The 24,831-nt window shown below is 44.1% G+C and overlaps 2 protein-coding genes across 10 annotated transcripts in view; one reads left to right on the forward strand and one right to left on the reverse strand.

Annotated features, from left to right (window-relative positions):
• Positions 1-24,831, forward strand: part of IDUA (alpha-L-iduronidase) — a 105,335-nt gene that overhangs the window by 2,627 nt on the left and 77,877 nt on the right. For 5 of the 6 annotated variants that reach the window (XR_012159156.2, XM_073345816.1, XM_073345818.2 and 2 more), the window contains exon 2: positions 4,621-4,761. Coding sequence is in view for 4 of the 6 variants with exons in the window: in XM_073345816.1 (XP_073201917.1) it covers positions 4,621-4,761 (141 nt within the window). In the remaining 2 variants the exon portion in view is untranslated. Of the gene's footprint in view, positions 1-4,620; positions 4,762-19,833; positions 19,919-24,831 lie in introns of those variants that run through there. The other variant, XM_073345819.2, reaches the window with a different exon arrangement.
• On the reverse strand, positions 6,332-22,803 carry SLC26A1 (solute carrier family 26 member 1). 4 transcript variants are annotated; one of them, XM_073345812.2, is made up of 4 exons: positions 22,619-22,803; positions 13,695-14,258; positions 12,500-13,147; positions 6,332-10,658 (listed from the first exon to the last, which is right to left on the reverse strand). In XM_073345812.2, the coding sequence occupies exons 3-4, from the start codon at positions 13,115-13,117 to the stop codon at positions 9,132-9,134; spliced, it is 2,145 nt and encodes a 714-aa protein (XP_073201913.2). In that variant the 5' UTR covers positions 13,118-13,147; positions 13,695-14,258; positions 22,619-22,803; the 3' UTR covers positions 6,332-9,131. The 4 variants fall into 4 exon arrangements, with proteins under 4 accessions (XP_073201913.2, XP_073201912.2, XP_073201914.2 ...); XM_073345811.2 differs by having other exon boundaries at positions 13,609-14,258; XM_073345813.2 differs by lacking the exon at positions 13,695-14,258.

The raw sequence follows: 24,831 nt of genomic DNA on the forward strand, positions 1-24,831 counted from the left end.
AGTCTCCCAGTCTGAGGCATCAGAACCTGCTCCATCTCGGTGTGGGTCCAGGAACCCAGCATATTGTAATGTAACAGGCTCACACATTTACTCCCCCCTCCATGGATAGGATTGTACTGCTCTGCCTCCTAGGCAGACCCCAAAATAGACCGGTAAACTAATATGTGGCATCTTACATGAGTATCTATCACATGTGCCCATTGCCTGAGAAATGTGTGATTTCTTTTCCAGTCGAGCAGCCTAGGGAGCCAGAGTTCCCAATCCACGCTATTGCCACGTTACTGGTATCAGAGCAGTGCCTTGGTTACTCTGCAGCTGGAAGTCTGTGATAGGTTAAGCTGGAGACAAGGTGGGGGAGGTAATATCTTTTATTGGACCATCTGCTGTTGGTGAGAGAGACGAGCTACACTGAGCTCTTCCTCCTGTGTGGGAAAGATACTCAGAGTGTCGCAGATAAATACAAGGTAGTTGTGACCATGTAACCTTATTACACTATGCTGGGCTCCAGGACCCACAGGGAGATGGAGCAGGGGATGCCTCATCCTGGCAGACTATTTACAAGGTATTTAGTTGTGACACTGTGAGTGCCTTTCCCAGCCCCAAAGAAGAGCTCTGTGTAAGCTCGAAATGTCATCTCTCTCACCAACAGAAGTTGGTCCAATAAAAGATATTGCCTCACACCTTGTCTCCTAATATTGTGGGACCGACAGGGCTACTACACCACTGCATAGGTTAAGGCAGACAGTCATCAGCACAATGAGACAGGATGTGATCCCACTCAGCCAAATGTGAGGTGGGGGTAGTTCTGCATCCCCCAAATAATTGGAATCAGCAGAGTGTGTGTTGGAAAAAGTGAGTGTACCCTTTTCTAAGGGACATCTACAGTCTCTCTTTTGAGTGTGAGGTTCCCACCTTCTCTTTTACATTAGGAAAAACATGGTAGAATTACCTAAATCTCTAGGCACTGCCAGTGTTAGGAGATTGGAAAAACCTTGGAAGTGAAACCTAATAGAAATGGAAATTGGTTTTTACATAGACTGTTCAAATAACTCCTTTTAATTTACATACAGTATTCAACTCACACCAAGGCAACACTTGTAAGAAAGTGTCTTAAAGATTTTACACACTTTCCTCCTTCCCTTTAAATTAATGGCTAAGATCTCACATTTAAGATCTCCAAGACAACAAGTTGCAGTGGGGGAGGTTTAGATTGGATATTAGGAAAAACTTTTTCACTAAGAGGGTGGTGAAACACTGGAATGCGTTACCTAGGGAGGTGGTAGAATCTCCTTCCTTAGAGGTTTTTAAGGTCAGGCTTGACAAAGCCCTGGCTGGGATGATTTAACTGGGAATTGGTCCTGCTTCGAGCAGGGGGTTGGACTAGATGACCTTCTGGGGTCCCTTCCAACCCTGATATTCTATGATTCTATGATTCTAACAAGATGAGGGAAAGCTGGAGTCAACACTTGTGCTTTTAGAAATGCCAGAACATTAGATGGTAGCGTTGATTGTGACTGTCATGTTTCTGGAGTGGACAGTCCATGTTATAGATTGTTTAGACATCGTCAAAGACACTGAATAGTTAGTGCTAAACCCCAACACATTTTTAGAACAGTTTAAGGTTTAACTTCTGAACCACACCATGCTATAAAAAACTTTTATTTCATATTTCTAAGTGTACAGGAAAGGAAAGTTAAAGCCAGCTTTCTTAAACTTTTTCTTAAATGATTGAGGTTATTATTAATATTAGCTGAAAATATCTTGGTTACAATTTACAAACCTCCATTTACAGTTTCTCCAAAAGGAAAGGAAAACAGATTAAAAGGAAGGCAGAAAAGGTACAAACAACGGTTCTGTTACATCAGGCCACAGTTCACATCTAGTCAGACAGGAACCTCAAAAGGGCTTAACTGGAAATCTGAATCAGAAGTAGGTCTAGTTGTTGAATGTAGTTTCCTCTTTCCATGTCATGGGAATATCAGATGATCTGACAGAGACCAGATTTGGGACTTGCTAGAGAACACTGATGAAATCTTCGAAACACCAAGTTCTGAGATTCTATAGACTTGATATATGTAAACTAGAAAGGAAAAGTAAAGGGAAAGGACAGATACTAGGACAACAAGCCACAGAGGACAAAAGCTGCTGCTGAGATAGGATAACCCATGCTAAATCCATTGTAGGTCTTTGCAAAATAAAGGGGTTTAGTAATGTGAAGCGGTGTTTGAGCTAAAGCAGGGGTTCTCAACCTTTTTCTTTCTGAGGCCCCCCTTAACATGCTACAAAAACTCCAGGGCCCAGAGGGGGAGGCAGGACTCAGGGCTCCAGGCCAGGGGTGAGACCCTTGAGCATAGGCATAGTTTAACTTCTATTTTGAGGGGGAGGGCAAGGGCTGGGAGGGCTTGGGCCAGCTCCGCACAGCAGGGTTTAGGGAGGGAGCACCACCTCCTGACTCATCTCAGCGGGCCACTCACCTGTCGCTGTGTGCCAGTGGCTGCTCCCTGAGGGCTCTGCCAGCCCAGGAGCCAGGTCCCCGTCTGGGCAGCTCTGACCAGCTGTGTGAGCAGTCAAATGGGGCTGGGAGCTGAGGAGAAGCCACAACCCCGGGCACCAGCAGCAGACTGGGGAATGCCAGGACTGCCCACTCCATGGTATCACCAGCCAGAGGAGCAGCTGCCCACACTGCCTGGCTCTGGCTTCCCGCCTAGGATCTGGCCAGAGGGTGGGACCTGAGGGGGGCTGAGAGAGGAGGAAGAGATGTCGGGGGGGGGGGGGTAGAGCTGCCCCTAGGACTGCCCCACTCTGGGTAAGGCACTGCAGTTTGCAGGGGCAAGACCCTCATGCCCCCTCAACTGTGCCCATGGGCTCAGGGCTTCTGCCTGTGTCTGGGCTTCAGCCCTGCTGTTCCCAGCTTCATCGTGGAGGTGGGGGGAGCTCAGGATTTCAGTTCCCTGCCGCTCCGACTTTAGGGTGGGTGGGGGGAGGGGAGCTCGGGGATTCAGCTCTGCGCCGCTCCCGGCTTCAGCCCTGCAGTGGGTGGGGGGCCGGCACTGGAGCTTGGAGTTTCAGTGGTGGGGCTCCGTGGCCCCCCTGAAAGGGTTTGCAGATCCCCACGGGGCCACAGACTCCCGGTTGAGAACCACTGAGTCCATTGGCTCGGAAGCAGTGGCAGATTCAAACTTCTATCTGGTCCAGCCACTAGAAGGCGACAGCTACCCACAATGAGTGAGTGTGCATTACAATAGGTTCTTTATGAGTATAGGTTTCAGAGTAACAGCCGTGTTAGTCTGTATTTGCAAAAAAAAAAAAAAAGGAGTACTTGTGGCACCTTAGAGACTAACCAATTTATTTGAGCATAACCTTTTGTGAGCTACAGCTCACTTCATCGGAGGCATACTGTGGAAAGTGTAGAAGATTGTGTGTATATAAAAAGATCTTCTACACTTTCCACAGTATGCCTCCGATGAAGTGAGCTGTAGCTCACGAAAGCTTATGCTCAAATAAATTGGTTAGTCTCTAAGGTGCCACAAGTACTCCTTTTCTTTTTATGAGTATAATGAAGCTATGCTCCCGTAACAAAGTAAACCAGCACAATGTTCAGTTCTATTAAGTTTCATAAGTATATGAAAAGTATGAAGTGTATCAGGATATATTTTACCCAAGTCTTGCAATGATTTAGCATGTTCTCTCTTTTCTGTAAAAACGAAGCTGAATTATGAGAACTAGGGCATTCACAGGAGACCTGTATTTAGGAACATAGGACTGAAAGGCCCTCCTGGGTCACTGCGTCCAGTCCCCCACTGTTGCTGCAACCCCAACAGTTAGCACTTAACCCAACAAACTCAGAGCATATTCTAACTGTTGGAGAAAACATTTTCCCTCCAAATAGTAGCTATTCTTTGTGGGTTCAAAAGTGGGGCAAAGGGCACACGGAGTCTTCCCCCTGTTGTTAATTTCAATGAAATAAGTGGGCCCCAGAGAGTCAGTGTTAACATGAGTGTGTTACTGTACATCAATGAAGAATTAAATATGGCTCAGGGTTTCTCAGCCTGCTTTGTCCCATGGCAAACACCCGTGTGACATGTGCCCAGGGGCGAGGCACAGTATGGCAGTGGAGTGCATACACTGAGAGACTTGCATGGCAGAACGTCCACAGCAGCATGTGCTTTCTTGAGGCCTGAGCCAACTCTGCTGAAGTCAATGGACAGACCAAACCCCTACATGACTTATGGAAGATTTTGGTTGGCTTCAGTAGATGTGGGAGCCAGGCAGGCTGACACTATGCTTAGAACAGTGTTAATTACTCCCAGGGAATTCTCTTGTTGCCTATTTTCCTTATGCGTGTTTGAGTTTAAGTAATCTGAGGCAAAATCTTCCTGCCCTGCTACCCATGGAATGATTCACGGTCCTGTATTCTGATGCTAACTTGTAACAAGAAGATATAAACCCCAAGTCATGTTTCAATTTCCTCACTCCACTTTGCTGAGCTGCACTTACTACTCCAGCAAAAGCAGTGTATCCCCATGGACAGGACCCTGAATTGGGACTGAAGCGGCCTGGATTTTATTCCTGGCCCTTGCACTGATCTGTTCTGTGACCTATTGTTTTTCCCACCTCCAGTCCTCCTCTACCTCACAGCAGAGCGGATTTATTTGACCTCAGTAAAGACCAAGAGCTGAACCTTGCATATGTGTCTTCGGTACCACATGGCGGCATTGAACAAGTTCGAATTCACTGGTTACTGGAACTAATTACCGTGGGGTGAGTGAACATTTCTGACACTCAACAATTAACAATGGAATGTGTTAGAGAAACAAAATCATGTTTCCTTCTCTAGGAGCTCAGATTTGCTTTGACTCATTCACATTGTCCAAAAAGACATGTTAATATCTCTGACAGTGCTTCACCTCGTTAAATACCTCAGCCTATGTATTTTAGGTAAGTTGTATGTTCCTGTGTGCACTTGGTAGGGTTGCTCTTCCCTAGAAGTAATGGAAATGCATCTGTGATGTGAGAGTCCTGGGAGTGCATGAGAAGATGCAGGGGAATTACTGTATTCAGCTGTGAACCCTTATGGCTAGACTGTGCCTTTAAATCCCAGTCATGACTAAATGGTGATGTAGAGCCAAATAGTTTCTCTTGGTGGGAAAAACTGTCCGTTGTGAGACACCACTAATCAGGGGCTGTTTGAAAACATCCCCAGCTTCCAGCCTGCGGCTGTAACCATTCCCTTTCTTCCCCCACACTGTATGGAAGGGCAGCTTTTTTGCTTCCAGACTGAACTAAGGTAGTTTTCTTTCCCCCTTGAGGTTGGGAACCCCTCCCATCCTACTTATCAGTACCTGAAGTTTGTTAAGTATATAGTCCATGCCAAAGACACCATGCTCGAAAAAAATTTTATGCCAGCTACACAAGAAAAAAGAGAGCCTCATTAGGTATCTTATTCTAGTATTACTAAACCCCAAGTCATTGAGAATAGTATAAAACCACAGAGGAATTAAAAGCCCATCACCAGCTGCACACTGAGTCAGTATACCCTGCCCTGACCCCTGACAGTAAGCGAACAGAAATAAAGCAGTTTTTAATCATAGAAAGTGATTTATAGTCCCAAACACAGTAACTTACATATAAGCCGGTTCCCAGAACAAACATTCAAAATGCAAATGGTTCCTGAAGTCTTTTCTGGTTGTTAAAACAACTTTTATCAGAGAGAAAAAAACAAACCTGTCCTCCCCACAAGTACCTTCATGTAGCTCTCCTTCTTCTACTGGGATGCTGCTCTGATAAATACTAAACAACCTGAAGAGCCTACTTTGTAAAGAGCCACCAGACTGCACCCCTTCCCAGCATGCTTTGTTAAAAAAAGATCGACTAACCAGCTTCCCTTCCCTTCTCCCTTTTTTGGAAGATGTGGGAGCATGAGCTAGAACTCTTAACTTTTTTTTTTTTCAGGTAAGGATAAGTCTTAATTTTGTCGTCCCCCCCCCCCCCCCCCGTCTTCTTTCGGAAACCAGATTAGTCTCATAACATTAGGGGAAAGCTTAGCTATATTTCTTCTCAAGGTTCTATCTCTGGGGCCCAAACCAACAGAATGAATAAGACTAGCTTTGTTAAACAGCTTGCTCTTTTCTTCCCCAGGGATTGCTGTTAACTCCCAATTGCAGCCCGCTGTATCATACAGCGAAGTGTATTGGCCCCAGTCGCTTTGTGCTAGGCCTTGTATAGACATATGACAAAGATGGTCCCTGACCAGCAAAGCATACATAGTAAGTGGCTACAACAAACATTTCAGGAGAACACAAGGTAACAATGAGAAGATGACAAGCTGTGGTCATGGTACACCAGCTCTTTAATGGATGATGTTGTTGCACGTTAAATTGACTTTACTGCAGAAAAACACTAGTTCTAAAAATGGTTGGTCAGTTCTGATCTCTTAATGTCAGTCAGGCCTGGCTTTTCCAGAATTATTTTGTTACTGTGCTGTGGACATCATGTGTTGTGATAATGGCACCAAGACATCACATATCTTTTTGAATAAATGAGGCGAGCAGGGGAATTTCAGTACCTAACCACTAATCCTCATTAAAAATGTGTTTGTAAAGGAGCCCCCACAGGGTTTTCTGCCAGAGGGGGAGAGAACCTGACCACACCCAGTTACTTGCACTGGATGGCTCCTGCACAGGCCCCGATTCCTTACTTCTTACCGGGGTCCTACCCCTGGCAGGCCTTCTTAAGTCTCTCCCTGGGAGTTCACTGCACTCCCCACAGGGTTGGGGTAAAGATCTCCTGGATGGGCATTCCCCAAGAGGCTCCAGTAGTCTTCTGCTTAGGGCAGTCTTGCTCCTCCCCCCTCAGCTGACTGCTGTTTTCTCCCTTTTATACATGATTGAAAAGGTCACAAGGGCAGGGCAAGTCCTGTCCCCAGAGCCTCTCTGACACCTCCCTCCTATACACCCCATCCCAGTGTTGCTCTCACTTCTGATAGTCAGTCACCAGAATATCTCTAGTTGGAAATGAGTTGCCCTTCCTTTCTGAAAGGATTATTTGTTGTGGTGTTACTAAATAGGGAAGGGGACACTGGGAAATCTGGAGACCTTTACTTAGAATATCCTTTCCCGTGTTGATCTAGAGAGTGGAAATAAGTGGCATGGTACTGCTGTGTAGTGCTCTTAAACAAAATGTTATGTATCATGGCAAAGGGCTCGCTTTAAAACTAGAATGAGACCAGCAGTCTCTTTAGAGACTACAGAGCACAGTTATAGCATTGAGTATGTTTAAGTGCGTCTCTGTTGGCTTCCCTAGAGTTAGACTAAATATAGCCCTTGAACGCACTCCTCACACCTGCATTTTCCTCACATTTCACTCATGAATGGAAGGAGCGTCTAACTCCAGGGAAAAGGATGGGAGAGGAATGACAGTGAGAGCTACTGAGAAAGGGGAAGGTTCTGCCATTGAAATGGGGTTGGAGGGTCACACAAAATGGCCAAAACAAGAAAGGAAAAAAGCATCCAGGACCAGAAGCTGAGCTTCCTTATCCTGCCCATCACCTGGCCTGTGGGATGGGGTATGAGAAAGGAGAGAGAAGCAGCTGTTGAATGAGCCGAAACTGCCGTGGCCTAGCTCTTCAGCTTGAGCGTTGGAGAAGCCACGCTGCCAAAGCCAAGTGTCAGAACTTCTGGCTGCAATTCAGCGCCACATGTTAAACAGACTTCTGGTCTAGCCCTATCTTGTGTATATTTTTTTACAGATACTGCACAAATAGGTGTGACATATACAAATGTGTCTGATTGACAGTGTGCTGTATTTTAAATCGCCATTTGATATTATGGGGAATAAAAATTCATAGAAATTAATATAAAAATAACATAGCCCAACTCTGCATAATAGCCTAGACATCTATTTGCTGTCATTAGAAACCACAGAGTTACAAATTAAAGTTATGGCCTGAAATGTATACAAATAGCGGGGGTACTCTGACAACATAATGAAATGCATGGTTTTAAGAAGTTCTCCTTCAGCCATTAGACCACATTCTGATCCCAGATACATCAGTGTAAAACTTGCAGATTCAGACCCAGTTCAGAACCATCCCATTTCTTCCACTCCCATCCATATCTCAGGCTTCCCTTCTTGCATCTTTTTCCCTCCTTTGTCTCTTTCCCTCCCATTTCTCCCCCCTGCCCTGCACCCAGTCTGACAGTTATATTACAAACATGATGTGCTTGGCCTGAATTTTAGGGTTTAAGCTTGAGATAGCTAAGTTCCAGAAAGTCAGATTTGCCTCACAGTTAAACTAGTGTAGCTATAAGATTTCTAATGAAAGCACTTCCCTTTTCTTAAATCACTTCAAGTATTTTCACTAGCTACAGCAAATCTGAGTTTAATGGTCACACTTCTTCCTGCATCTTTAAGGGCAGAAATACTAGACTTTTTTTAATATGGATGATTCCGTGATAGCTTTGAGGGAGGTTTTGCTAAGGAATAATGAAACTGAGGGCAACACGTTTGTTATGGCTCATGGGCATGTGGGAAGGAGGTGTTACATCATCCCAGCTGATGCTCATAACAAGTGTGTAGCAAACAGCAGGGTTGCCTAAAAGCCCATTGAAACAAGAGCATGCCTTTAGTAGTGATATGATAAGGAAAAAGGCCTAACAGGCTAGAGTTTAAAAGATAGCACTGTGATGTGGCCAAGGAACCAGACCACAAGTGGTTTCTTGGAGACTGCTATCCTGTACCCATAAACCAGCACATTCCAGGGAGGCAGCTAGCCTTTTCTGCTCAGACTTGCAAATACGCCAGAACAGTGGTACATAAGTTTGATGCATGTAAGTTACTACAGTACAGTGGAGAAGTAACTCACAACCTATTGTACAGTCCAACATCTGCATTTTGAATGGCAGTTCAGGTGGTAACTGGGTGCACTCCTTATCCTTCTCATCTGGTCCTTGGCCACACCCCTGTTTGCGCTGTTTGCAGACGTGATGCGGCGGTCCAGCACTGCACACCTTCTCATGGGAGCATGTCCTGTAGGCAGATGGCTCCTGCGCAGCAAGTGAGGTGTGTGCCTACTTCTAAGTGACTGCACCCTGCTTCCCTTTGTGCAGAGGGAAATACATGGGCCTTTGAAACTAAACAGCAGAGCCATCTGCCGCAAGCTTTCTGTCTCTGGCAAACTGCACGGCACCATGAATGCTATAGAACAGCAATTCGTGCATCTTTTTGCAATCCTTCCCAAAGTAGTCCCCTCTTTTCAGAGAGTCAATCACTAAGGGGTTGCAGCAAGCCAGAAGAACAGTGATTTTTAGCTCGTTGTAATCTTTCAGTATTTCCTTTAATGTGATTATACCAGCTGTGTCCAGAAAAGTGACTGAGGAGCAGTCTATGATGATGGTCTGGAAATCTACTTGTTTAGGAACCAGGTGTAAGGCTGTATCTGCCTGATCCAATCCCTTAACAGTTGTGCCTCTATTTCCCTCTTTCAAATGCTCTTTTTGCTTCTTCTCATTCTTTTTCCTTTTAGCAGCTTCCAGAGTAGGATCTAACCCAGTCATTCTGTAGAGAGACTTCAGAAAAAAGTCTTTATTTGCATAGTAAAGTGGTGCCTCAAAACGGAATATTTTGGCATTTGGAACAGGACAGAGACTTTCATATTCCCAGTCGTCTTCATAGAAGGCAGTGCTCTGGATCTGACCAAGCAGGGCAGTACGGGGTCGCTGCGTACGAACAACAATGCACAGGATGGAAAAGAGGACCCCAATCAAAAGCCCCATTTCTGTGCTGATCAGGGCAGATGAGAACACAGTAACACACCAAACCAGAGTGTCCACCTTGTTCATGTGATATCGCTGGGGCACGTCTCTAAACTTCCGAAGGGCTCCTCGGAGACTGACGATGATGATGCAAGCCAAAACGCATTTTTGCAAAGAATAAAACAGCGGGGCGAGGAAGAGCAGCACCAGCAACACTACCACTGCGCTGATAACACTAGAGACCTGCGTCTGGCAGCCCGTAGAAGATTTCACAAGCGTTTTTGCAAGAGCTGCACTGGTTGCGAAACAATGGAAAAAGGATGGGATAATGTTACAGAATCCTATGGCAAACATTTCCTGATTGGCTCTGACCGTGTAGGCATATTTCTTTGCAAACATTTCTGAGAGGGAGATTGTAAATGCAAAGCCAACTATGGCAAGAGGAACAGCATCTAGCGCCACACGATGCATCAGGTTAAAATTTGGCATCTGAGGGGGAATAAATCCAGTTGGAATTGCCCCCGAAACACTGGATGCATAAACTTCATTCAGTTTCCCATAGTGGGAAACCAGCGTTGCCACAACAATAACCACCAGCTCTGTGGGCAGTGGGATTTTCAGCTTATGCTTGTACCGATCTCCTAGTTCTTTCGCAGTGACTAGCACAGCAATGCAAACCACGCTCGTGATTACATCGCACAGGTTAGCCTGAGAAATGTTTTGAAAAATATTAATCCAGGTCGTTAAGAAGATCCCATGCCCTTGGCTGCGCGGGATTTTTATTCCAATAAGGTACTTAACTTGGGCTGTTAAAATGGTTAAAGAAGCACCAGTTGCAAATCCATCCAGCACAGACTCTGAAAGATACATAGAGACAAAGCCTAAACGAAAGACTCCCATCAGAACCTGAAAGAAAAGCAAGAGGGTGAGAACTAAAGGGTGCTACAAAAAACGGAGCAAGCATCAGTTGCAGACAAATCCTTGAAAGTTATAATTCTTAAAAGGGCTGGTAACTTGTTATTTCAGGCCTGCTTTTACAATTGATGGATTTGTTTTGCTACACCATGAGCTCTAGAGATAAATGAGAGGGCTTTTGAAGTGGACTAACTGGAACAGGTCCCCCTGCATCAATTCAAATTAACTCCATCCACATTGAAGTGAGCTGCCACCTGACTGCATTGATGCTCGTGTAAGTCAGTGGAGAATTTAGTCCAGAGCGCTTTTATTGTACTCAGAGCTGAATTTTCATTTCACCTCCACTAAAGGGAGTAGAAAAACTCGGGGCCCTCCTTGGCATCCCTTTGTCAGCAGAACTCCCAGTGAGGACAATGGAGATTTCTGCTTCAGTATTAAGGGAAAATACGGCTCCTTTTTTGTTTTTTAACTAACAAGCTCATTTCTTGAGTTCAGGCCTGTTTCAGACTGAAGTGGGATTGCTTTACAACCTGGGCACCGTGCCTTACATATTCAGCGGACAGTAATGACTTTGGGTGCCTCAGGGCTTGGGTGGCCATTTTGAGATGCAGTAAAGAAGCCTGACTTGCAAAAAGGGCTGAGCATCTTCCCTTGGCAAATCAAAGCCCTTTAAGGTGACCTGCACGGGGCACCTGAGATAACTTACTATCCATACCCCATCAGCATAGCAGCTGAGCACCTCACACTCTTCAGTGCATTTATCTTCAGCAGGCCACTGAGGTAATGGTGTTAACCTAATTTTGCAGATGGAGGACTGGGATACAGAGAGACGAAGCGACTTGACCAAGGTCTCACACACAGAGTCTGTGGCAGAGGAGGGATTTGAATCCAGGTCTCTCAAGTTCTAGGCTAGTGCCCTAACCCAGTGTTTCCCAAACCAGTGAGTTGCGGGATGGGTCTAGATGGGTTGCCTGTTATTGCTCCCCCGTGCATGCCCATGGGTGGGGAGAAGTTTGCCTTGGGCCCCCCATTTGAGAGGGTCCCCAAACCAAGTGGCATTGTGACCTGGTGCATGGGGCTACACTCTGTCCCACTCAGGTTTGGCCCAGCTGCCCCTCTGTCATGATGAAGGTGCAGCTGGGCCAAACCTGAGTGGCACTGTGACCCTATGCACCAGGACGCAATGTCTGGAGCAGGTAACCAGCTAAGTCCAGCGCCATGGGACAGAAGCCACTGCTGCAGGATGAGGCTCACTCTCCAACTCCTAGCCATCTGGGGCTGCTGGGAGGGGGAAAGGTTGGGACAGCAAGAGCAAGGGGGTTGTGGGGTGCCAAGCAGGGGGCTGGGAATGGGAGCGGGGAGCAGCTCTCCTCACCTTGATGCAGGGGAAGACTGGGATTGTGTGGCCCCAGCCACATGAAGGATTATGAAGTGAAGTTGTTAGAGCTGTTACACTGTGTCTGTGTTACCTGGAAATTCCCCCATGACCAAATCTGAGTGTCAGGCCTCTTTGTGCCCACAGGGCAGCATAAAAGGGTCACAATGCAATGGAGAATTGCACCCAGTGTAAGTAGTACTTCCACTGCAGCCAAGAGGAATTTTACCTGTGTTGGGTCCTGATTGTGTTCCAAGTAAGCAGCTAATAAAACATATTTATCAAACACTTTTAAAATAAACTTTATAATGTGCTGCCAGGATTCTCCGTGGAAGATAAATTTCAGTTACCATCTGACTGAGCTGATGTGTTAAAATTCCTTACAGTGGAAGTCAAAAGCATGCAAATGCACTGTAAGAACTTCATATCCTCACCCTAGGTGAGGCCAGCAACTTACTTGATAAACTCCAGCCAGAAAAGTCAAGGCCGTAGCAATTCCAATAGCATAGCACTCTTTCCCACACTCAGCGTTCAACCCCCCAAGAGTAAGATTGAAGGCGGTTACATTAGAATTGTTGCTGTTCCATTCATAACTGTTGCTGATGGCATCATCATCATTGTTCAGGTCAAACCCTGCCAAGAGTAGCTCTCTGTCCACAACTTGCCCTACCATTAAACTTAATAGGCTGAAAATGCCAACCGACACATGTCGAGAGGTGCCCATCAGGAAATAAATGATGTTGGCAAAAAATGATGTGTAAAGGCTATAAATAGGCTTCAAACCGGCGAGCAGAGAATACGCTATGGCTTGGGGTACCAAAATGATCCCAATCACCACCCCGGACATAACGTCCCCCCATATGTATTCTCTGCAGTGGTACTTGGGAAGCCATCGTAACACAGGAAAGAAGTCCATGATTATGTTCTTCAGTCTCTTAGTGGTGCAGGAACAGCTCTTTCTCAGTTTGGCTTTGATGATCTGTCTCCTGCTTGACTGGATGTGAACTTTTCTTTCCATTGGAAATGACAGAGAGGGGCCAATATCCATCTTGATAGCCTCTGTTTGGCTTTCCATTTTCTGTGCATTCACTTAATACATCAGTTCCTAAGATGTAAAGAAAGTGCTAGTTAGGTTCCATTTCAGCATGGTGTAGATGATGACAGGATTTGTGCATTACAGTCCAAGAGGCCAAAAGTTGAGTATTTCAGCACAAATATTTCTAACTCTAAATATTGACTATGGAAGTTCATTGCTTACAATTCATTTTGCTTTTAATAAAGTCTAATTCAATCAGCAACTATAAACATTACCATATGAGTTACTGAATGATCAACCACACGAGACTAGTTAAGAAAACTGAAAAACAAAGCTTGTAAAGAACCAACAGCTTAAAGTTATCTGGCAAATATTTAACAATAAATTCACATTAAGCAAAAACAGAGCTGAATTAATAACCCTTTTTGATAACAAACAATTCAATATGCTCGTCTAAATAATGCAGCACAGTACATGCCTCACCCCAGAAAAGCCACTTAGTTGAATGCTATAATTCAGTATAAACTTACAACTTGATATGCTGAATGCTCCCAGCAGTGGGAGGGGCATTCAGTTCTTAAGAAAGCATTTGACCCTTGTTTTGGAAACAACACACCTTGTGGTGATCCATAACTTCCAGATGTTCTCTGTCTACAGGAAGAGGGTTCAGTTAAAGCATTAAACTCAGCAATAGAGCGATAGTGTGCTCACGAGCCTGCAGTGTCAGGGTGTGAGTTCTGAAGTCTAACCTTTTTAAGTTTAGAACCTGGAGTCTCCCCAGCCTTGGCTATGCTGGGAAGTGCAGATATCAAGACAGATGGACAGTCAAAAAATGGATAAGGAGGGTGAAAAATACCAAGCAGTTTATGCCAAGTTCCATTCCAGTCTGAGCCAAGCTATGTTTGCAGAATAATGGCAAATCCTGTCCTCTTCTGCATACATTTGCAAGGGGTAGTAAGGAATACCAAGAGAATCATATGAAAAGCAATATATATCTGTGTATGCAGATGGAGCTCTTTACGTGTACTATCTATTGGCCTCAAGAATAGATTGTTCACAAGTCTGCAGGTTCAGTAGTGTTGCTGCGCAGTGCAAATGATTTCTAGCTCTTCACCAGCATCACAAGACGCAGGCTAAGATCTCTGCAGGACTTCAGGGCTTGCTGATGTTCTAACTAGGGCTGTCAAACGATAAAAAAAATCTCAATTAATCACAAGATTTTAAAAAATAGTTATTCTTAATCACAGTTTTAATTTCACTGTTAAACAATAATAGAAAACCAATTGACATTTATTATAAATATTTTTGGATGTTTTTCTACATTTTCAAATATATTGATTTCAATTACAACACAGAATACAAAGAGTACACTTCTCTCTTTATATTATTTTTATTACAAATATTTGCACTGTAATAAAGATAAACAAAAGAAATAGCATCTTTCAATTCACCTCTGTGATGGGATGCGACTCACCACGCTGGTGCCTCCTGCTGGGTGTCATAGGAATTAGCTCTACTCACCAGTGCGCCTTCTTCTGGTAGTGCCTCGCCACCATCACGTCTGCTCTAGGACCCATGTCACTCCTAGGACTGCGGCGTCTTCTTCGGTGACAGACCTCCAGCTGTGCCAACTCTCTGCTCTCCCCTTCCAGGGGAATGTTGCAGTCCGACAGTCCAGCCACTTCCTCAGTGGTGAGTGGGGGGGACCCGGGCCCGCCCACTACTCCAGGTCCTGGCCCAGGGACCCTGTAGATGGCCGCTGCTTGCAGAGCCCCCTCCAACTCCTCTGTAGATCTCCCTGGGCCACTTCCCTGCAGCCCCAGCACCCTCTTTGCTCATGCCTCAGAGCCTCAGCCTACAAATCCCTGCAGCCAGCCAGGAGCTGCCTTTACTCCCTGGGTCTCTGCTTGCAGCCCTGCTCTGTTCGGGGTGCTTGCTGCCTTCAGCCTGCAAGGCAGCCAGTCCTCTCTCCTCAAGCTCCACGGAGTGACTGAAACTGCTCTATTCCGCAGCCCATCTTATATGGACCAGCCTGGCACTGATTGCTACTCTTTGTAGCCCCTCTCTAATTGCCTGCTTCCTGTGCAGCCTCCCTAGGGCTCTATAAACCCCTTATGGACCAGTGTGGGGCAGATGCCCCCATCACAACCTCATACAAGTACTGTAGTGCAATATCTTTATCCTGTAAGTGCAACTTAAAAATGTAGAATTTTTTTTTAACATAACTGCAATGAAACTTCAGAGCCTACAAGTCAAAGCATGAAGGGGCATACAAATGTTTAGCCTGTGTGGCACATAAATACCTTGTAACATTGGGTACAACAGTGCCATGCGAACACCTGTTCTCACTTTCAGGTGACATTGTAAATAAGAAGTGGGCAGCATTATCTCCTGCAAATGTAAACAAACTTGTTTTTCTTGGCGATTGGCTGAACAAGAAGTAGGACTATTTTATCTTTTTTACAGTGCAAATATTTTGTATTCTGTGTTGTAATTGAAATCAATATATTTGAAAATGTAGAAAAACATCCAAAAATATTTATAATAAATTTAAATTGGTATTCTTATATTTTAACAGTGTGATTAAAACTGCAATTAATCACAACTATTTTTTTAATCTAGTTAATTTGTTTTGCATTAATCGCTTGCGTTAACTGCAATTAATTGATAGCCCTAGTTCTAACATGTGCATTACCTCTTCAAGGCCATTTCTTGATGGGCCAAACAGGTTATGTTGTGCAATTGTCAACTCAGTTCAGTCAGCAAAACACAATTGGAAAAAAAAATCCTCATAACACTTGTTAAAGATGGAAACTAACATGTTTGAAGGCATGATGTCTGACACTGTTGCAGCCTAGGGAGAGCGTATATTGGTTGTATTGAATAATCATTAACTTCTACTAATATAACTCTGTAGATCAGAGGTAGGCAAACTTTTTGGCCCGAGGTCCACATCAGGGCTGCAAAACTGTATGGAGGGCTGGGTAGGGAAGGCTGTGCCTCCGCATACAGCCTGCCCCCCACCCCCTATCTGCCCCCACCCACTTCCCGCCCCCTGACTGCCCCCCTCAGAATCCCTGACCCATCCAACCCCTCCTGCTCCTTGTCCCCTGACCGCCCCCTCCTGGAACCCCCACCCCAACTGCCCTCCCGGGACCCCACCCCCTATCCAACCCCCCCTGCTCCCTGTCCCCTGACTGCCTCGACCCCTATCCACACCCCCGACCACTGACAGGCCCCCTGGGACTCCCACACCTATCCAACCCCCCCTGCTCCCTGTCCCCTGATTGCTCCGCCCCATCCAACCGTCCCCTGACTGCCCCCCGGATCCCCTGCCCCTTATCCAAACCCCCCACTCCCTGCCCCCTTACCATGCCGCTCAGAACACCAGGACTGGCAGCCGTGCCGCCTGGCCAGAGCCAACCCTGCTGCCACGCTGCCCGGGAGCCTGGCCAGAGCCAACCCTGTAGCCCAGCTGCCCAGAGCGTTGTCGGCAGGGCGAGCTGAGGCTGCAGGGCAGGAGGGATGGCCGGGGGCTAGCCTCCCCGGTCGGGAGCTCAAGGACCGGGCAGGACGGTCCTGTGGGGCCGGATGTGGCCCGCGACCTGTAGTTTGCCCACCTCTGCTGTAGATGCTTCGGAGTAATCTTTATTTCAGCTGTGCAAGATGATGTAATTTAGCAAAGCCAATATTTATTTTTGCTTATAGTACTAGCAGTCCTAAATCTGGGCTTCAACATTCTGAGCTGTTTACACTAAGCAAAATGTCCCTGGTCAGAAATTCCTTGGAGTAAACCAGTACAAAGATACATTTGAATGGAAGAATGAGAACAAAATAATACCAGACAGTTTCATATTTAAGATCATATGATCAAAGTTTACCAATAAGGAAAGAATGAAACAAACAAAGTAGTTGACTACTTTTCTTTCATACTAATAGCAAAGTTCAGCAAAGTTTTTAAAACAAGGAGGAAAAGGGGTTTCGTATGCTTTCTGACCCAAACGAATTCTGAAAATGCAAGGATTGTATCCAAAGAATGCAAGTCCCATTAGAATTCCACTGACTTCTCACAGATCAGTGAGCACAGGCAGCCAGGCAACAAGAAGCACCGTGGCTTTAATCGCAAATGAGCAGGCAGTTCCGTTATCAAACTGACACTTTTGATAAGCTTACTTTGAGGGACTGAACTGGGATCCGTAAAGTAGACTGAAATGTCAGTGCACTGTTCTTGCTAGTCTTCATCTAAGCTAACAATCCAGCTGTTTCTTTAAAAAGTTACATTTCCAAAAAAACAAAATGGGCAATGATCACCTAAGTGCAGTATGTACAGTTATCAGACTGAAGGATAATTATACTTTTGGTAATTGGTATGGCAGTTGGAAGTTAGCTTAATAGATTCTCAGATTAATTATCTTGAGTACAGATAGTGACTTGGTATTGTTGTTGGAAAATTGGAGGTGTCGCAATTTGCAAAAAGCAGCAATAACTGAATAAACAATAAACAGAGCCAGTTTAACATAATATCACTAACAATCAGTGGCTTTGTATTTAAATTGGAGGAATGAGGCCATTGTATTGGAAATACACTGTTCAGTATAAAGCTGAGGCGTGTGTTGATTAGATCACTTTGTTCAATTTACTTTATATTGACTATTAGTTACTGTTTATAAAAAATAAAATCTCCCATAATTTTTGCTAGACTGGATACACATTTTGAATAGTTGTGTAACGTAAATATGCTGGTTGTAATTCACTTGCTGTGATATTTGGAGCTAGTGGTTTCAGTTTGTACTAGGCATCACTTACATGTTGCATAATCAAAATATCAGTAATCACTTTAAGGATTGAATTATTGTTTTTAGGATGTAACAAACCCAATCCAAATAACAGAGGTGCTAAATCCCCAGCAAAATATTACTCTGATCATGTAACCTATAATAAATGGACTCCCATCTTTGCTATCTGCTCTATAAGTTGCTACTGAAACATAAAGTACTACTCTGTTGATATTGTGTATTATGGCTCAATCCTGCTCCCATTGAAGTCACTGGATATTTTTTCACAGATTTCCCTGGAAATAAGATCTGCCTTTTTATCCAAGGGAAGCTCCAGGTCTCTTACTTAAAGAGCCATTTTGTAGAGGGGGCACACAGCTGAAGCAACCATTGTTAAAAGCAACATGTAACTCTGATGCCCTTATAAGTTTCTGCTTACATGCTTAGCATCCAAATGCTGGTGTAAATGCACAGTGAAGCAGCTGACTGCACTAGAGTTGCTCCAGACTTAAACCAATACAGAAAAGATCAGACTATGGTATACTGTATTTCCTGGTTGAATATTCTAACCAAGATATTTGGACCCTGCTGCAGCATTAATCCCAAGCATTTAAAAATGGCAAGCCCAAAATTACAATTACCTAAAAAAACATTAGATTTGAATATAAACAATATTTATACAAATATACATTAGCATTAATGGTTATTAATAGATGTGTAATCTATTATACATATAATTAACAATGATAAATAACTTGGGTTCTAATTTTTAAAACTTTTCTCCATAGTCAGGAGGGCAAGAAACTTAGTTTTTAAAATAAAAATTGAGATTCTCATGATTCCAGGAGCAGTGACTTTAAGGAAGGCTCCAAATACCATGAGAATTGGAGATACTGCTGCTGTTTTACCCTTACATTGTTCATTTCTCCTTTTAATTGCAGCAACTAGGCTAGTTTATGTTGTGGGATAAGGAAATGGCTAGGAACTTAGGTAGCAAGACAAGACCATTCAGGCCAACAAACCGGCTCACCTTCTAAGTGGCCTCAATCTGACCTTCCTTCCTGTCTCTTTACCAAGCCACTGAATTGACAAAAACACTTTGGAAAAGGTGAGACATTCACTAGGCCACGTTCAGCTGGGTTTCCACTGACTGAAATCCTGACAGACAATCCTTGTGATGGAAAGTCTACTGGGAAGAGGCTGGGGGGACTGTGGCTGTGCAAAGCAACCACAATCTCCTGTCTGTGTTATGGTTGTGCTGATAGGCAGACAATTTACACCTCTCTGCACCAGCCTCTGCATTCGGTCTACAGCATCCTTATTGTGATTTGGTGATTGTAGTGGACAGGAATAGGGTAGAATCCTTTACCTGTAAATACTTTGAGCCCTCTAGTAGTGGCCACTGTGTTCTGTTTTAGGAGCTGCCAGAAACCAGCCAGAGTGGCAGTGTGTAGCTAGACCTGGCATATTTGGGTATAGTTAGTAAATGCTGTGATTTGGGACATATTTTTGTTCTGTAAAGAGCAAGAGACATAACAGCGATCCTCGCTCCAGTTTGGCAAAGCACGTAAGCAGGTCCTTAATTTTAAGCACGTTTAAGTGCTTTGCTGAATCGTGGTTATTAGTTGTTCTATCACATGAACTATCTGTCAGCTTTGCTATCTCGCTGTTACACCGCTCCTCTGTTCTTGACAAGGTTTTGAAAGCATCTGTCAGAAATAACATCTCTTAAATTAATGACCTTATGTACCTTGTAAACAGTATTATGTGGTCAGCTGCAGGCCCTCAGGATCTAAATGCACTTGGTACTAGAACTGAGTAAAACTTCTGTGACCAAACCCATTTGTCAGAACATTGACAGAGCAAAGTTTTGAATGAGCACAGGCAGAGATTTGAATGAACCTGTGCTGACTTGGTTTTTTTGTTGGAAACCATACGTTCTCTTGTTTTTTCTTCCTATTCAAGCAAAACCTGGTAGCTTCAGTGAATTCTACTTTGAGCTTCAGGATGATTTGAATTTTAAGTCAAAGTGAAACTCATAGGTCATAAGCCTACATGGACCAAGGTTGGTATAAATCCCCTACAAACTAAAACAACACATTATTAATCCAGAATCATTTTCAGAGTAAAGCGAGAAGAGTAAAGCGAGATTGCCATGATCTATGTTTCATTCTAATTAAAATGTTTACAAGTAAAACAGTTTTGCTTTTTACTAGTGCAGACCCTAAAAACGTAGCTGTCATAAATATAAAGGGAAGGGTAAACCCCTTTAAAATCCCTCCTGGCCAGAGGAAAAATCCTCTTACCTGTAAAGGGTTAAGAAGCTAAAGGTAACCTCGCTGGCACCTGACCAAAATGACCAATGAGGAGACAAGATACTTTCAAAAGCTGGGAGGAGGGAGAAAAACAAGGGGTCTGTGTCTGTCTGTATGATGCTTTGGCCGGGGACAGAACAGGAATGGAGTCTTAGAACTTAGTAAGTAATCTAGCTAGGTATGTGTTAGATTATGATTTCTTTAAATGGCTGAGAAAATAACTGTGCTGAATAGAATGAATATTCCTGTCTGTGTGTCTTTTTTGTAACTTAAGATTTTGCCTAGAGGGATTCTCTATGTTTTGAATCTAATTACCCTGTAAGGTATTCACCATCCTGATTTTACAGAGGTGATTCCTTTACTTCTATTAAAAGTCTTCTTGTAAGAAAACTGAATGTTTTTTCATTGTTCTAAGATCCAAGGGTTTGGGTCTGTGGTCACTTATGCAAATTGGTGAGGATTTTTATCAAACCTTCCCCAGGAAGTGGGGTGCAAGGGTTGGGAGGATTTTGGGGGGAAAGATGTGTCCAAACTACGTTTCCCAGTAAACCCAGATAAAGTTTGGTGGTGGCAGTGGAAATCCAAGGGTAAAATAATTTTGTACCTTGGGGAAGTTTTAACCTAAGCTGGTAAAAGTAAGCTTAGGAGGTTTTCATGCAGGTCCCCACATCTGTACCCTAGAGTTCAGAGTGGGGAAGGAACCTTGACAGTAGCCTAGGATGTGGAAGTCAAGTTGAATCTTTCTGGCACACATATCATCACCAGTAGCCATGACTCAGCTGATGTTTTACTAAAAGTGTAGTTAGTCTAGTTGAAGTGTACATTTCAGGGTGTAGATTCTGCATTGGTAGTTCCTTAACAACTACAGGGATGATGGGAGAGCCAGAAAAGAATCCGGTTATCTCTCCCGTTAGCTGTTCTGGTTATTTTCTCATGCCCATCACCATGGTATTCATAGATTTTTAAGGCCAGAAGGAACCTTTGTGATCACCTAGTCTGATCTTCTGTATAACACAGACCAGAGACAGGACTTGCCTGGATTAATTCCTGTTTGATTAGAGCATATATTTTAGAGAAACATCCAATCTTGATTTAAACATTTCCAGTGAGGGAGAATTCTCACTGGAGAAGTTGCACCTTATTTCCAATCTGAATTTCTATTTCTATCTAAGCTCCCTGTGGAAGTGCTGTGACTAACCAGGATGGTTCTGCAATACTAAAAAGAGGCAGACAGTTATTACAGAAAGCTCCCAGGAATCACCTGTAAAAAGTTTGCCATGCAACTGAAGGCAAGGTTGGGATGCCTTCTCTGCTTTGGATAGCCAGTCCTCTCAGGATACTGCTTAAACCAACCCGGCCAAAGAGGTCTCTATTGTGCTCATAAAAACATTCCTAAGAGCAAAAGACCACATTGTCCCAAATATTAGGTATTTTAAAAAAAATCCCAGAGGTTGACACCCTTATAGGGTCTTCATACCCAGTCTCAGAAACTAAACTGTGCTGTGGATAGTTTCCTAGTAAGCACTCGTATTAGGTGTTTGTTTGCATAGTTGTGCTGCCTCCTTAAAGAGTTGTGGAGAAAACAAAGTAGATTTTCCATTATTACCCCTCTTCTCATTGAAAACAGGTACTCCAAAAATGACCATGAGGAATATTTTAAAGGAGATCTTATAAATAGCGAAGGAGTACTTGTGGCACCTTAGAGACTAACAAATTTATTTGAGCATAAGCTTTCATGAGCTACAGCTCACTTCATCGGATGCATAAATAGTGTCAGCACATCACTGAATCAAACACCCAGCTTTAATGTGACACATTTGAGAGTCAGCTGAGTCTATTGCACTGATAGTCAGACCTCAGTGGTCCAGGAGCCAAATCAGTGATCACCATTCCTCAAAAGAGCCACGGTAGTATGAATTCATTGTTTCATTTACTACAGTACTATTCATGTTTAAACAGTATGATGGGAAATATTTAGTTATATATATATCTCTATTCTTACAGCAAATAAATTAATAACTTAATTCGTTAATAACATAGTAAAAGCATCCTGATTGATTAATAATTAAATCACACAGTGTTTTAAATCATGTGCTGCAAAGAGCCTCAGGAGACGCATGAAAGAGCCACTGTGTGAATATCACTGGTCTATTGCTACAGGCTACTTTTAAACAATATCTACCAGCCAATGCCACAATTCAAGGACTGGGTTTTGCGGTGCAGATGGCTTATCTATAGATCCCAGCACGTTGACAATATTTTACCATGACTGTTGCCCAGTTTCCAGCCCTGCTTTATTGACGAGTATAAGGAACATTTATGTAGCATATAAAGTTACCCACATGAATGGCCTCTTTTTCAAAAGTAACAAAACCCCCTGCTTCCATAGAAGTTGATGGGAGCAGAACTGCTGCCTTGAAACATTTCATTCAGAAAAAATTAACTCTTACCTGTATCGTACCATGAGGAGCATTTTCAGTGCGCTGCTTAAAACTTGTACCTTTTTGTTTTTACTGAACAAAAAGTCTTCTGTAAAGCTTTACTCTATGTGCCTAGTGATTAAATGTCGTAACTATGCATTCGTGAATCATAAATCTCTCATCATTCAGGCTATAAAGAGTCCTGTATACCTTAGTGAAAGTTTAGGAATAAGTGCTGTGCACTCAAAGCAGCAGAGTTTAAATAATGGCTAAGATTATTGATTAACTGCTGGTGATCTGAGAATTATGCTGAGCATCAGTCAGAATATCGCTGAACTTTGCTCCCTCTTCCTAGTTCAGATTTTTTTCTACTTTGCGCGTCCTTGGCTGAAGGATGGCTTTTGATTTTGTATATTGGATGACTGGGAACGAAACGCTAGGTTAGTCCAAAAATGGACACATCTTGTTAGCATTTAGAAGGGGAGTAGGGATGACTTGCTGATTAAGGTGCAGGATGGGATTCAAGGAGGTCTGGGTTCCATTAGTGGCTTTGCCGTAGACTGCCTGTGTGTGACGTACATTGCCTCAGTCGCCTCATGTATAAAATGAGGATAGTAAGACTTAGACTGCAAGCTCTTTGGGGCAGGGGCTGCCTTTTTGTTCTGTGTGTACAGAGCCTAGCATAGTGGAGTTCTGGTCCATGACTGGGCTCCTAGGTGCTACCACAGTTCAAATAATAAGTAAGACTCATTTACTAATGGAAGCGTGTGAAGAAGTTTGCCTACCGCTGGTGCCACCTGCTGGTCAGATGGGGGCATGAAAGGCCCTCTCCTTCCTGGGCACCCTCTGATGGCCACTGCTCCAGCCCTGGAGCATTCTGTGTCTGTCATGGTCACTCGATTTGTCTGCCCCTTTCGGGGTACATGAAGAATCCAGCAAAGGGGTAGCCCTCTGGGTTAGGCGAGGGGCTGTGGGTTTCCCCTTGGGTTGAGGTCTCATGGTCTAAACCTTTCTGTCTTCTAGGCCTTCCCTCAACCGGATTCCCCACACCAGTGTAGTGTGCTGTCATTCCCCAAGGGTGGGCAGGGGAACCTGGACCCACCCTCTACACAGGATTCCAATCCAGGGCCTGGGGGTAAGCAGCTATGTCCTGCACCCCTAAGCGCTATAATGCTGCCTCCCTGGATCACTTCCTGCCTGTCCCCTCGTTTCCCAGCGGATAAAGTCATTAAATAACTGCACCCAGAGATAAAGGTTTGTCACAAGTCTCCCCTTCGTTGGCTTGACCAAGCTGCTATCGCAAGGGCTCAGGAGTTCAGAGTGTAGGTCCCTTTACCTCCACTGTCTGCCAGTTCCTCTGCTCCCTTTTTAAGCTCCTCCTCCAGCCCTTGCCTGCTGTGCAGGTGTGGAGGACCAGAGCAGCTCTTTAACCCCTTCCTTACCAGTGTGGGATTTGTACAACCCATCACAGCGAGGTGATATTTGGTTTTTAATGTTTATGCCTTGCAAGAAGGATCTCAGCTGGTAGGTACAAAGCAGTAAGACTAAAAAGCCATCGCATTGCCTAGTCAAAGGTGGTGCCTCCCTCCCTAGGCCTGCAGAATCACTGTGGGATGGAAATAACATTAGTGAGCACTAAATGGGGCCAAGTCCAGCTCTCCTCATACAGCCCAGGTCAAGAAGGGTTTGGGTTTTTTTACGTGAATGAGGATGCGGAGTGGAGATACATGGATTCTGTCTGTACAACCATTCAGCTATTACCAGGCACATGATAATTACTCCTTGTGACATTTCTCATGCTTATTTTCAGTCCAAAAGTTAATGGGCTTTTCGAAGTTGGAATAATACCCTTTCTCCTGCTCTTTTCCTCTAGAATAGGCTTATTAAGGTCAAGCTAGATTTCTCCAACCCCTTGGACTAGCTCACAGTGTAGACCACATGTTAAAAACATTTACTAGGTCATCTTCTCGCCCACTTGCCATCACCGTATTCCTGAGGTAACGACAGCCATTGATTATCTGAATAATAGGAAAGTATTGATACATTAGCTGCTCTTTAATGCTTTTTTGCCAGTTGGAAACTGTAAGCAGGTGGGTTCTCTCACTAGCCCATGCACCAAAGAAGCGTGCTCTCCAGCCACAGGATTTCAGTCCTTTTCTTTAGGCCTTTTGGTTTTATTTCTTCAAAATAAAACTGTTCAACACAAGACCTCCACTCTAGGGTTTTATCTGCTTCCGCGGGAT

This window comes from Lepidochelys kempii, chromosome 5, assembly GCF_965140285.1.
Source record: "Lepidochelys kempii isolate rLepKem1 chromosome 5, rLepKem1.hap1, whole genome shotgun sequence".
NCBI lineage: Eukaryota > Metazoa > Chordata > Testudines > Cheloniidae > Lepidochelys > Lepidochelys kempii.